General features: G+C 37.1%; 2 protein-coding genes and 1 non-coding gene across 3 annotated transcripts; 1 reads left to right on the forward strand and 2 right to left on the reverse strand.

Moving 5' to 3' along the window:
• Window positions 1-465: 465 nt before the first annotated feature.
• LOC107595712 (mitotic-spindle organizing protein 2-like) lies at window positions 466-4,728 on the reverse strand. Its single transcript, XM_016286207.1, has 4 exons — window positions 4,635-4,728; window positions 2,991-3,203; window positions 2,683-2,817; window positions 466-702 (listed from the first exon to the last, which is right to left on the reverse strand). The coding sequence occupies exons 1-4, from the start codon at window positions 4,726-4,728 to the stop codon at window positions 551-553; spliced, it is 594 nt and encodes a 197-aa protein (XP_016141693.1). The 3' UTR covers window positions 466-550.
• Window positions 4,729-5,627: 899 nt separating this feature from the next.
• LOC107595725 (uncharacterized) lies at window positions 5,628-13,290 on the reverse strand. The gene is made up of 8 exons (XM_016286220.1): window positions 13,125-13,290; window positions 11,614-11,812; window positions 11,342-11,532; window positions 11,101-11,256; window positions 10,849-11,007; window positions 10,412-10,546; window positions 6,510-6,602; window positions 5,628-6,411 (listed from the first exon to the last, which is right to left on the reverse strand). The coding sequence occupies exons 1-8, from the start codon at window positions 13,137-13,139 to the stop codon at window positions 5,983-5,985; spliced, it is 1,377 nt and encodes a 458-aa protein (XP_016141706.1). The 5' UTR covers window positions 13,140-13,290; the 3' UTR covers window positions 5,628-5,982.
• A 456-nt stretch (window positions 13,291-13,746) lies between these two features.
• Window positions 13,747-13,818, forward strand: trnaa-ugc (transfer RNA alanine (anticodon UGC)). The gene has a single exon. It is a non-coding gene; the product is annotated as a tRNA-Ala (tRNA).
• Window positions 13,819-13,917: the final 99 nt, after the last annotated feature.

Below are 13,917 nucleotides of genomic sequence, written 5' to 3' on the forward strand. Positions count from 1 at the left end.
TGTAAAGAATTAAAGTGCGAAATACAATAATTGGTTTTAAAGAGGAATATTTTTACTTAAAACTGGAGATGCACTTGAAAAAAAAAAGGATAAAAGCAAAGGAAATAAAAAAAAAATAACATTTCACAAATGAAAATAATGTCCATCTAGACATCGAAGCTTACCAAGACAATTTTGAGTGTCTTACACAAACAGTTTAAAACAGATGTGCTTCACAGCAGCCCGAAGCTGCCGAATTGTATAAGTGGATGGTTTAAAGATAGCAAAAGATTATCTGTGTTTTTCTCAAATGGTTTTGGTGTGAACGTGTAAACTAAACCGTGGAAAATATGGCATACTTCAGTTATAGTCTCTCTGGGGGAGATGCAAATTTGATGCAAAGAGGTCTTCAGTGAAACACTGAAGATATCTAGGGAGATCCCTAAAATGGCTTAACTATTTTTGTTTACAGTGAAAACGTTTCTTCCAATTCTACAGGAACATTAATCAACAGAAAAACTGAGTTTAATTCAAGCAAGTTTGGTATGTGTTGTTTAACTCATGAAGAACTTCAGTTGGAGGTGAGCTGAGATGATGAGCTGCTGCTGCCTGAGCTCTTGGCGCTCTTCTGTCCCCTGGTGGCACTGACCTGCCGTGGCACTCGCTGGCTAGAACCATCTCTTGCCGATTTCTCCCCTTGCCCTGAACTTGTTTTACTGCGTACTAAATCACAAATACACACAGAAGAAAAGCACATAAACATAACACATAAAACACATACATATGTGACGGGCTCTATCATTTTGAGTTGAAAGTTGCAACAACTTGTTTGTAATTAGATTCTTTAATTGTGAAATTCAAAAATAAATGTCTGTCTGACATGTTTTAATGTGGTGTGGCAAATCAATGATGATGCTTCTGTTCAAACAGCAGCATATGTACATGAACCGATCATCTATTCTGCTTTAACTACTAGTTAATAAGTGGAACAGTGCCGGTGTACCGACGAAACATGCTACCTATCAGATTGTGCTACCAAAAATATATTTGCATTGTTTTAAGGGTAAGTTTAGGGTAAGGGTAGGTGTGGACAGGTAGGTTAAGGGTAGGGGTAGGTATGGACATTAAAAAAAAAAGCCTCAAACCACATTAATAAGATGCTGGTAGCACATTCTGATAGGTAGCATTTTTTGCTATCGATTTGTGCTACCAATCTTTTTAATGAGAGGTAGCACAATCTGAGTGGGTAGCACAAATCGTCAGAACACCGGGCAACTTCTGCGGCCTTGGTTCTTGAAGTATTTGTTTTTCACACAGGGATTTTAAAAAGTCTTCATTAAAGAGTTGAGAGCCATGAACCAAACCAACCAGCTATGAGGCGAAAGGGTATTTGAAAATCAGACAAAAAGACAAGACTGTGCACTTATAAGCTTTAATGAGGGAAAGAACTACAATCCCATGAAGCAAAATAACGTAATTGAAATAAAAATGATTGATAAATATAAAACTATTGATTTAAAGATTGATTAAAATATGCATACATAAGACTTATTCTATCAAGTCATTCACAGTGCTTCATGAAAGAACTAAAGAGTTCTTTTGGCTCTGATCATGGGAATCATGGGTAAAACGTAGTTTCTCCATGAGAAATTCCACAAAACATAATTAGTTAAAATAATGTGGGCTGACAGCTTCAGCAGATTAACAACCACGTAGCTCAAAGCTGGTTTGTAAAAGTTTGTAAGTTATCAATAAAAATAAATTCCCCTGTGAAGAACACAAATACGATTCTGACTGTTGCGCTCTATAGCATGAAAAAAAATAAGTAAACATCAGAGTATATGTTCAAGGATTCACAACAGTTTACCAAAATATTTAATATCTCATGTAACCATCTGTCAGTGTTTCAAAAAAAAGAAAGAAAAATAAATAACAAAACCGGAAAGGAAAGTCATTCAGTGTTCACAGCTTTGTAGGAAATGATTAAAGAAGACCATATCACTAAAATATATTATTAGAAAATCATTATTTTATTTATTTGATGCTTGACCATTTAAATTATTATATTTTGACCAGTTTGAAGTATAAAAATAATTATACCAGTAGAGAACTAAAACTGTGAAATGTGTTTTGGGGTCAAAACAACTCAAAATGATGGAGAAGGTCACATATGAGGGAGATTTTGTTCATTAGGCGACACCAAGATGATTTATAACAAATCAGTTGTATTCAGTGCAAAAATCAGCGATGAAGTGGCAAACACCATCCGTTTATGAAGTTGACAGTCACATGCATGCTTTTCAATGTTGGTTGCAGACAATTTTGCAGGATACTGGTTTACTAGTGCATTACAGTGTCACATTCGACACACGCCATTAACAGACATTCATTTACCATGAGAAGCAGAGGACTCTATAGCTGGATGAGAGTCACAGAGTCCATGAGACACACGAAGGAAGCGGATCTGGGGCATTTCACCCCCATATTCGGAGCATTGAGCCCGCAAATCGCAGGCACAATCGGTGAGGCATGAGAATGAGAACAGATATACGGCACTATGAAGCTGAGGCAGGAATTAGTTATGTCAGCATGAGAAATGTGCTGCAATAGTTCATGGGAGTGAAGAGAAAACCTTGAACTCGCAAGCATCAGGATTAAAAAAAGGATGAGAGAACCAAGCTAAAAGAGGGAGAGAAGAAAAACCTTGAGATACAGGAGCACTCGTGTCACCCGCACTGTAGACCACTATCTTAGCCCCTCCCCTAGGTGGGCGGGATACAGATGCAGAGGGAGGGGCTGCAGTTTTAGAGCTCTTTCCTGAGACCACACCCTCCTCTTCTATAGGAAGTCACACACAGATTACCAAAAAGGACAGTCGGAGTTCAAAAGTACCATCAGTACAGCATATATGTTGCTTTGTATTTGACATCACCTATTTTCCAACTCAAACCATGCAATTCTGTGGCATATTTTGCTTTGGTCTCCATGACTTTTACATGTGTAGCACTTACCTCTAGACTCAGAAGGCGCAGTGGCAGTGTGGGACGCTGTGGATGTGTCACCGGTGGATGTTTCAGAGACTTTCTGTCCCGCACACATGGTCTTTAGGGTCTGAAAGACTGCCAGAGGAGCAACGTTCATCTTTAACAGGTCCACTATGACCCTGTAGCAGAGTGAGATGGGCCATTTAGAATCATGCAACAGTAACAGATAAAAACTGCCAACTCAGTAAGTGAGGCTGTGCTACAGTGATTTTACAGTGTTCTTATTGCTTTTATGAAAGTGGCAACAGTAATGGGATTAAAGTCAGCAGTATTCAGTAAAAAAAAAAAAAAAAAATTAATAAGAAAACAAACCACACAAAGTCATATGGTTCATTACCCTAATTGTAGGTAGTTCACAGTTGTATTTTTTATTAATATGTTGAAATAAGTATTTTTAGTTTGTTTTCATTTTAATTTTAGTCAAAGTTTTAATCATTTTGTGTGTTTTTAATGTCTATATAGTTTTGATGTGGAAAATGAGTAATGTTGCCTTGGAAATAAAATATTTTGACCTTAAAAAAAAAAAAAACTTTTTTGTTTGTTTTTAAATAACAACCCTGCTGCGTCCCCACACCTCACCAAATCAAAGTTTAAAAGTACTAATGGAAAATTGAAATTATTTCCGCAAACTGGTCAAATAAGTCAGAAAGCTGTTAACCTGGTTCATTATGAGCCAGACCAAAGACATTACAAATACAAAGATGGTTCACTCCTATTACTTATGATGAATGAGAGAAACTGCAATGCGCAATATGGCAGAATATGCCCCGCCTTCTAAATGAAAGAGCCAATCGCTGATTGGTAAATTCACTGCATCACTGCAGCTGCCGTTGGAAGCTCCAGTTCCCAAAGATTATGACTGCACATGCGCATTGGCTGGTCTAGCCTGAAAAATAAGCTTTTAACACTATTTAAGCATAAGGAACAACATTCATGGGCCAGTTCATTTCAGATTTTGTTGCTGATTTGAAATATGTAATTTAATTGTGAGTTCAGCAGGCAATTTCTGAGATTTCAGGATTACTCCATTCATTTAGATAGGACTTGGTCTTGGATGCCCAAAATAGATGCCCGGAGGTGTTGCAAATGTGGCCGCCAAATGAACAGACTTTCCTTGAAAGGCTATTTGGCCAGACATGATTTAAAATACAACGGTTCAACAGCAAGTCGGTGACTGGAAAACTGCTTTGACTGATTCGGTCAAATTGATAGTTCCGTTAAAGGGATTTAAAGGGATACTTCACCCAAAAATTAAAATTCTGTCATTAATTAGTAACCCTCATGTTGTTCCAAACCTGTAAGACCTTCATTCATCTTCGGAACACAAATTAAGATATTCTTGATAAAATCCGAGAGCTTTCTGACCCTGTATAGACAGCAACACAACTACCACGTTCAAAGCGCAAAAAGGTAGTAAGGAGGACATCATTAAAATAGTCCATTTGACATCAGTGTTTCAACTGTAATTTAATGAAGCTATGAGAATACTTTTCATGCACAAAGAAAACTAAAGTAATGACTTTATTCAATAATTTCTTCTCTTTCGCGCATTCATGAGAGTATCATGATGCATGCGTGTGATGCTGCTGACACAGGAGCCGGTGTTCTGACGTAGAACCTGGATGCACTGCGCTTTGTTTGCAAGCAGAGGAATGCACACGCAAGCATCGTGGTACTGTTGTGAATACACAGTGGAGACTGACATGGAAAAGAAGAAATTGTTGAATAAAGTCGTATTTGTTTTCTTTGCGCACAAAAAGTATTCTTGTAGCTTCATAAAATTAAGGTTGGACCACTGATGTCACATGGACTATTTTAACAATGTCCTTACAACCTTTCTGGGCCTTGAAAGTGGTAGTTGCGTTGCTGTCTATGCAGGGTCAGAAAGCTCTCGGATTTCATCGAAACAAATCTTAATTTGTTTTCCGAAGAAATACGAAGGTCTTAAGTGTTTGGAACAACAAGAAGGTAAGGAATTAAATGACAGAATTTTCTTTTTTTGGTGAACTATCCCTTTAAAAGTTCTGACTCAAGGTTTCCTTCAAGACAAATAATTCTCAATTCATGCACCGGTCAATTTTGAGATTTTGAGCTATTTTGCTTCCAGTCTTCTTTCAGGCTAGAAAGAAAACATTCAAAATACATATTTAGGTGTTTATCTTATTACACTTGATCAATTAGCATTTTTAGATTTCAATTACAAGTTTTTTTCTCATGCACGAGCCAGCAATCTCCACTTCAGCAGCACTTACATACACCGACCCTTTCAGTTTAATTCCTAACAATATCCTGAAGGTTTGCAAATGTATGGATATTTAATCATATAATGACTCATTTGCATATTTCAACAACAGAAAACTTGTAATACAAAATAATCTGGCCTATCATGAACAGTGCTGAATGATGTAACAAGCACTGATTGGGCAACTTTTCAATAAAGGCAATAATTTTAAATGCCAGTGAATATATATATATATATATATATATATACACACACACACATGTATAAAGATATTAAACAAAAAAAGCCCAAACAGGAGAATTGTTATGCCAGTAAACCTTCAAAACTTGACAACCCAACATAAAAACGTTTTCCCATAATCTCATAACATTTCATCACAAAATTTTTACTTTATGAATTTATGATCAGCTACATGGTTCTGTTTATGCTCAGAGAACATCAGAAATAAATCCTATGCTTTAATCCTACACATTCTTTGAGTGACAAGAGCATACGAGTTCATCAGAAAGCACTGACAAAACCAGCAATTAAACATATACATAAGCATGGAAAAGGTAAAAAATATTTGAACATGGAATTTTTTAGGTGTATTTTGCCAAATTACAGAATAAATATCACTCTGTATATCTTTTTTACCAGGAAATGTGTGGGAAAGGTAACAGCAATTTGTTAAGAATGAGGAATGGAGACGAGTATGTTTTTAATGTCAAGTCATTTTCAGCTGACTCTCTGTACTTTGCTTTCAGTCATCTCTTCTGAGTCATCCGCTGAGCTGCGCTTCTTAGATGACACAAGGGACAATGACACTTCCCGTTTATCCTCTAAAACCTTAGATGTAGTCAAGCCAGTGTTTGGCAAATCTAAGTGCAAACCGGGGCTCTCCAAACAGGGAATTGTATCGGCTGGTACTAGTTCAAGCTCTGTGGATTTGTGTTGCTCAGTTTGTAGTTGCACATCCATATCCTCCAGTCCTGATAAAGTGCCACTGATGGCTTCAGTTTGGGACTCCTCTGAATCTACATTGAGCTCCAGAGCCCCCTTGTGGCCATTGATAGGCATGTTATCTGCCCCTGACAGGATAGCCCTCCTGAGTGAGGCCAGCTGGGCCTGCAGGAGCTCTTTGTGCTGAGCTTCAAGGTTTTCCAGCTAAAAATACAAAAAAAAAACAGAAGAAAATAAGACCGTTTCACTCTGGAATAATATACATTTTAATTAACACAAGCCTGTACATTCAGAACACTTACAAGCTTGGCCACCTTCTGCTGGCTGTGATCTGGACATTGATAAGCTTGGAGTTCCTCAAACATCCTTACGTTAGACTGAACCAGGCTTGCAACCTAATAATAAAATAGAAGGGATGCAAAGGAAAATTTAATTATAGCAATTGTACACACACACACACACACACACATATTAGTGCTGTCAAATGATCGCAATTAATCGCATCCAAAATAAAAGGTTTTGTTTACATAACTTGTGTGTTCTGTGTTTATTTATTATGTGTATATATAAATACATATTTAGAATATAATTTGAAAATATTTACATGTATATACATTTATATTATTATATTTTATATAAATGTATTTTATACATAAACATAACATATTTTTCATAAATATATACATGCATGTGTTTGTATTTATTTATACATAATAAATAAACACAGTACACACTCATATATTATGTAAACAAAAATTTTCATTTTGGATGCGATTAATCACAATTATCGTATACACACATATATGACTAAAAAAATACAGTAAAAATAATAATATTGTGAAATATTATTACAATTTAAAACAACTGCTTTCTATTTGAGTGCCTGAATACCTCAAGCGTGTGATGGAAATGTTACGCCCCTTACCATACTGTGATGCCCTGTCCGGCTGGAGTGACGAAACAAAAATATTAAAACCCATTATAAATGAGGCATTTGTTGCATCCAGTGGGGACATAATTACGGATTATAATGACTTATACTGTCTCTTTACGAGTTGCATTGTATCGCGCCGTGTAAACATAAAACCATGTCTACATTTGTGATCGGAGAAATGACGAACAACAAGCGCTACTCTACACTGCTCAAAACTCACGTTTGAATCACCAGTGGCAAATTCTTTAAATATAAAAAAACTTACTTACAGTCTGTGAGTCAGAACAGCCGGCATTGTAGTCTAAAGTTACTCTACCAGGATCAGGAAACAGTCCTCCATAAAATGCACTGGACACATCTGAATATTTGGGTTGAAGTGTTCTGGAACAGTGTTGTAAATACAACTAGTATTTACAACAGTATTTACAACAGACACGACTAGTATTTTCTAGTCGTGTCCTCTTTTGGAAGACCAAGCAAAGTAGTTTCGCTTTCACAACGAAACATACGGCGGGCAAGAGTGAGCGGAGGCCGGATCATTTCCTCAGCGACCAGCACGGATTCAAGCTCTAGGCATGACGAAGCGGATATCGTCCTCTTTTGGAAGACCAAACAAAGTAGTTTCGCTTTCACAACGAAACACAGCGCCTTCACGACATGGCGGCAGCGGCAACAATACTACAGCGAGAATAAAAGTTACTTTCTTTGCATGAACATTTGGGCGGCGTTATGCAAATCTTCCCACATCGTGACGTAGACATGTGGGGGCGTGTTAGAACGAGCCGTTTTAGGTAGGCATGGTTGACTCTTAACTTTTATAAAGAATATCTCTTTGGATTTGAGACTTTAGTCTTTGCAACTTTACAGATCTTCTTTATGCACCAAGAGCTTGTAACACTCCAAAGAGAAAAGAAAAATTGAAAACGCATCATATGACCCCTTTAAGAAACATTTTCTTATTATTATCAATGTTCAAAACAGGTAATATTTTTGAGGAAACCAAAATATAACTTTTTTTGATGAACAGAAAACTTTCATTTTTGAACTGTCATTCCAGAATGGTAATTTAAATATTTATTTGTTGTATTGCTTGCTTGGCTAACCAAATAAGTGTATTTACTGTCAACGTGTGTCCCATGTGTTTATACAACAGGGCAATTTAAAATTATTGTGTGGTAAATGAAAATATACTGCAAATGTGCTACATAAAAAAATTAAACAAAACATTGAATTTTACATCAGTGAAAGTTAAAAATGACTTACTTTAGAAATACAATAAGTAAGGAACAACTGACGATGGACTGTTGAATTATTAGAAAATATTGTACACCCGAGGTGGCCGTTACACCTTGGCTGTGCATTATTTTCTAATAATTCAACATACAAGAGTCAATTATTCCATTAATACTATGGTTACCACACCTCTAGAAATTGTTCAGATGATGTATTTCAAAACATTCATCAGATTTTAGTCCTTAAAACACTTGTGTGTAGGACTAATTTCTTGCGCAAATCATCACATGCCTCTGTTGCTAATTCCAAAATAGGGCTGGGCGATATGACCTAAAATCCAAACCTCGATTAACTGAACACTTTACCTTGATTACGATTATTGAACAATTATTTTATTTTTAATTAAAATTTTTTTATTTGTTATTATTATGCCCTCATAGTTCATTAAAGTTTTGTACTGTAAATATACTTAAAGGCAGGATATAAGAGTGCATCTTTGTGATTTTAAAATAATTGAAGGAAACAAACGGTTTATGGTTATTTGTTGAATATTTTGAACAATTGAAATCAAAGCACACATTGCTTGAAATGAAGTCTTATGAAGTTTTCAAAGAAAAAAAGAAAAAAAAGAAAATAATAAATTTTTTGCAAACAAAATAAATGAATATTGCCATGCCACAAGTAATCCGCCGGCCGCGCCGTTCTCTAGGCCTCCGGCCTCCGCTCACTCAAGGCAGTGTGTGACGCGGTTTCGTTGTGAAAGTGAAACTACTTTGTTTGGCCTTCCGAAAGAGGACACGACTAGAAATCAGTGGTTAAGTTGTATTTACAACACTGTTCCAGAACAGTTCAACCCAAATATTCAGATGTGTGCAGCGCATTTTATGGAGGACTGTTTCCTGATCCTGTGAGAGTAGACTACAATGCCGGCTGTTCTGACTCAAAGACTGCAAGTACGTTTTTTATATTTAAAGAATTTGCCACTGACGATTCAAACGGGAGTTTTTTGGGCAGTGTAGAGAAATGTTGTTTGTCATTTCTCCGATCACAAATGCAGACATGGTTTTATGTTAATGCGTAAAAAGACAGTATAAGTCATTATAATCCGTAATTATGTCCCCACTGGATGCAACAAATGCCTCGTTTATAATGGGTTTTTAATGTTTTTGTCCTGTCGCTCCGGCCGGACAGGGCATCACAGTATGGTAAGGGGCGTAACATTTCCGTCACACGCTTGAGGTATTCGGCCAATCACAATGCACTGGATAGCTGGCCAATCAGAGCACACCTTGCTTTTCAGACTGATGAACTTTGTAAAAATTGACGCATTTCAGAAAGCCGGGCATAGAGAAGAAACAATAATGTACAGTATGTGGAAAATAATGTGTTTTTTGAACCTTAAACCGCATAAACATTTCATTACACCAATTACACTAAATAATGCTCTTTTTAGCAGCATCATATGACCCCTTTAAGTATTTAGGCTACTCTAGATTCTTACTGGTCATTCACACAGAACGTGTCTTTGCATCTAAAACCGAGGGACTTTATAAAATAAAGCACAGCACAGACTCCCTACTCCGCCATGTTGCCGTCAAATACAAAAGTTGCCATGCCAACCTGCTACTGCAAATAAAAGCTCATAACGCTTGTCCTGCCTCCGGGGTCTTCTGATTGGTCCACTGAATTAAAACTGACATTAATGAGCGGTGCTATGTGTAAAAGTTTAAATTATTTTAACGCGACACTCATGTGCGAGACGCTGACTATACAAGCGGTAGTATGCTTTTAAGGGGAAAGTATTAACAGGATTAAAAACCGAAATAACCAACATGAGAAAATTACGTCGGGTAGAGGTTCTGAATTTCGGTTTCAATTTCTTTTCTATTAATCGTCCAGTCCTATTCCAAAACATCAATTTAGAGTGAGTAACGGAGGCTTGAGTCGTTGATAGCAGAATAATGCTGTTATTAATGCAGATTTTAGAGCGAGCGAGAGAGAGAGAGAGAGAGAAAGAGGGAGATTAATCAGGTATACCTGTTCTTTGAGCTGTTTAATCTCAGCTCGTAGTGTCTTCTCCATACTGTCCTTCTCCTGATGTAGTGTGTCGATCTGCTGGTGGAGCTCCAGGAGTCGTTTCTGTAGCAGGGTCTGTTCCAAACTTTCTGCCTCCTGAAATTAAAGCAACAAAAACATTTTTTGACAGCTCTTACAGGAGATTTACAAAACCAGAAGACTGAATAAAGTACATGAATAATGTACACTACTGTTGAAGATTTGGGGGTTGCTAATAATTGTTTATGTTGTCACTTACTTTTGAATAGCAGTGTATGTAAGGAATACTAATAGCAGAGCTGCATTAATAATAAGTCACACCTTCTATATTGTTTGTAATTTTGAGGTTTCACAAAACATTAATCGTGAAATGCCATTAAATAGTGATATGTTCAATGATTCACATTAATAATGTTTACCTGTTCAGTGAGGATACCAGTAGCGGTATCAAAGATCACACTGTTTCCCTGTCCATCAGGGTCCATAAGAACAAGTGTCTGAGTCCCATCAGATGAATTCTGGGAAGACCCCACCTCTTCCTCAGCACCTAATGGGATTCCATTTCTCTCACCGTCTTCCTTCAAACACAGAAAGGAGAGGTCAACAACAATACTTCAAGGCAAACACCAAAACGGTACATGCCCAAAATAAAGCTTTGTGATTTTGTCTACCTTTGGCTCCACAGTCAGTAGGGTTTCAGTGCCAGTGGTCAGGATGGATCCAATGCTAGTGCCATCTCCACCCAGTCCAAGACTAACCGCCAGCCCTTCATAGGCTTTAGCATGAGCCTCTGAGCTCTCACCATAATACTGTCGGCAGTTCACATTCTAGGACAGCACATGTGCAAACATGATCATAAAAAGCCATATCCAAAGTGGAAAACAGATTTAACTCCGGGTTATCCACCTTTACCTGTGTGACTTGGATCTGGAATGTGGTGTGGGGATTTCGGAAGTGTGTTTTATAGTGTTTGATGGCCTCGTCCCTCCTGTTGAAACCATTTCTACAGCGGTAACAGTGCCAGTGTGCACCTTTAAACCGTTTTTCTCCTTTAATAGTGCCCACGATCTCACAATGGATACAGCAGCGCAGCACCTTCAAGCCTGTCCATAAAAAATGAAATTGACAAAATGTCTCCAAAGGACATGAATCACATGTGAGTCTATAGTCTCATTGTGCCTCACCTGCAAAGTCAATGCCTTTGTCCACGTGTTTGATGCGGAAGTGAGCTCGCAGGATGACGAGATCTTGGTAAGCCTCGGCCACAGAACAGAGCGGGCAGTGCATGTGCACTCCTTTTTCCTGCCCTAAACACTTCTCATCCTGACACAGCACAGGTGTGTATGTGTGTTCTGTTCCTTTGACACGAACCGAGGGATGGGCCTAGAAAAATAAATGCAGACAGCTAGTGAATGAAATTATAATGAATAAGTAGCCCTATTTCAATGTGTATCACTTCCTTGTTAACAGCTGTTTAGGACTGGTGCTGACTTCGACTTGAAATACATGAATATTTTTTTGTTTCTAAATACATAAAGACACATTTTTTAAATTTAGTTTTAACTGGGATAAATCCAAGTGTTACTGCTTTTTACCATTCTGCTGCAGATGTACAGCAGGGTCACCAAATCTAACAAGGCAGTATTAAAGTTCATTGAAATATGTTACCCAAATTCACTCTGGTGATGTCTAACCCCCTCTATTATAAATCCTAGAATGAATTTTGCTCTGATGTGAACAGATGCAGATGTACAGCAGGGTCACTAAATCTGACAAGGCAGGGTTACACGTTACTGAAACCCGTTACCCCCCCTAACACACTGTAATTTATATCCCAGTATGCATTTTGGTCTGATGTGAACAGCTGCATATACACATCAGAGTCACCCAGTCTGACATGGCAGCAATAAATAATTATAATAAATTTTCTGTAAAATCTGTTACTCCTCTTATTAGAAATGCTATGGCATTAATGTTACCCAGAAACACTCTGGTAATGTCTAAACTCCTCTATTTTATATTCTAGAAAGCATTTTGGTCTGATGTGAACAGATGAAGATCAAATACATCAGGGTCACCAAATCTGACAAGGCAGCAGGAGATGTTACCATGTGTAACCCCCTCTATTTCACACACAAACTTTATAAATAGCCCTGATTATGTAGTTTATTTAGTTCGAATAAACATGCAAAATGTGTTTGCACATTATATTTTGCATTGCAGATGCTTTACACATTTACATTTTGTACGTTTCTTCAATCTTTAAAAGCCCCTAGCGGTAAGCGGTAAACATAAGCACTACCGCTGAAAACCAATGAAACTTGGCCCATGGTGTTACGTTTAACATTATGAGAAATTATTACCACCATTATTATCTCAAGTTCTCGTTTGCAAAATTATTCATGTACATGTTGAAGATGAATTACATTTGCTAAAATTGGCCTAAAGCATAACTAACAATTGTTTTTACATGTATTTCATAAGGCCTGCAACTAGCTCAATTCATAAAATAATGGGTCGTTATAAAATCATATTAATAATATTACATTGATTATGCAAATCTTGACTACTGCCCTGAATCACACTGGTCCAAAAACTTTAAAGCTGCAAGCAGCTTTTGCACACTTTATCAAGCTAACAACTTTAGCAAGCTAACACACAACTCACAGCATTTCACGTTTAACCTTTCACTCACCACAAAAGCGGACATGCTTTTGATATGATATAGAAATCCGATTTAAATTCCGTTTGTCGTAATCTTTAGTCTATGAAACATCCCATTTCAAAGCGCTTGTGTGTGGTTCGTCATCTGTGTGTACACACATTCACCTGCGAGTTTCCAGTCACATAACACCGATGAATGCAACGACGAACTGTCAGTTTTAGAGTTCAACGTAAATGAATTTCATTGGCCTCCATTAGTTTTGGTGGAATTTTAAACCAATCAGCACCGTAAGCGATGGATAGGGGATGTCGGCACCACACAACGATGGCTTCGCGTAACTTACACTAGTATAAAATGAAAAAAAAATCCTACATATTATATTAACTATCCACGAATCTTTAAAGCAGCCTTAAGGTTCAGACACGTTAATGTTTTATTTAAATTACGAAAAGTGTTCCTATAGGTCTACTATTTGTTTATATATATTTTACGAATTATTAGAATATAGTTAAGGATGTGTAGTTTCTTTTAAATTGCTATAAGAAAAAATGTTTTGCTGAAGTAATACTATTACATTTTGTTATGTACTACGTACCTAAACAATGTAATTTAATGTAATTCTTATACCCACTTAAACTCATTGTGGCCATAAGGGGATGTAGCTCAGTGGTAGAGCGCATGCTTTGCATGTATGAGGCCCCGGGTTCAATCCCCGGCATCTCCACTTTTCTTATATTCAACACCATCACAATATCAAATCTAAAACAGATAGATACACCAAATTATTAACTTGGAAGGCAACACTTAATAAATGTAAGATCAA

This window comes from Sinocyclocheilus grahami, unplaced genomic scaffold (genome assembly GCF_001515645.1).
Source record: "Sinocyclocheilus grahami isolate Dianchi unplaced genomic scaffold, SAMN03320097.WGS_v1.1 scaffold207.1, whole genome shotgun sequence".
Lineage (NCBI taxonomy): Eukaryota > Metazoa > Chordata > Actinopteri > Cypriniformes > Cyprinidae > Sinocyclocheilus > Sinocyclocheilus grahami.

What these genes read in the sequence shown, in the direction of transcription:
- LOC107595712 (XM_016286207.1), bottom strand. Translation starts at nt 4,728, where the DNA reads ATGTCAGTCTCCACTGTGTATTCACAACAGTACCACGATGCTTGCGTG. An exon ending in GCAGTGCATCCAGGTTCTAC is followed by an intron (nt 3,204 to 4,634) that starts GTCAGAACACCG and finishes TCACTTACTGAG; the next exon opens with TTGGCAGTTTTTATCTGTTA. An exon ending in GAGTGCTCCTGTATCTCAAG is followed by an intron (nt 703 to 2,682) that starts GTTTTTCTTCTC and finishes TTTGTGATTTAG; the next exon opens with TACGCAGTAAAACAAGTTCA.
- LOC107595725 (XM_016286220.1), bottom strand. An exon ending in CAAAGGCATTGACTTTGCAG is followed by an intron (nt 11,533 to 11,613) that starts GTGAGGCACAAT and finishes TTTTATGGACAG; the next exon opens with GCTTGAAGGTGCTGCGCTGC. An exon ending in TACTGACTGTGGAGCCAAAG is followed by an intron (nt 11,008 to 11,100) that starts GTAGACAAAATC and finishes CTGTGTTTGAAG; the next exon opens with GAAGACGGTGAGAGAAATGG.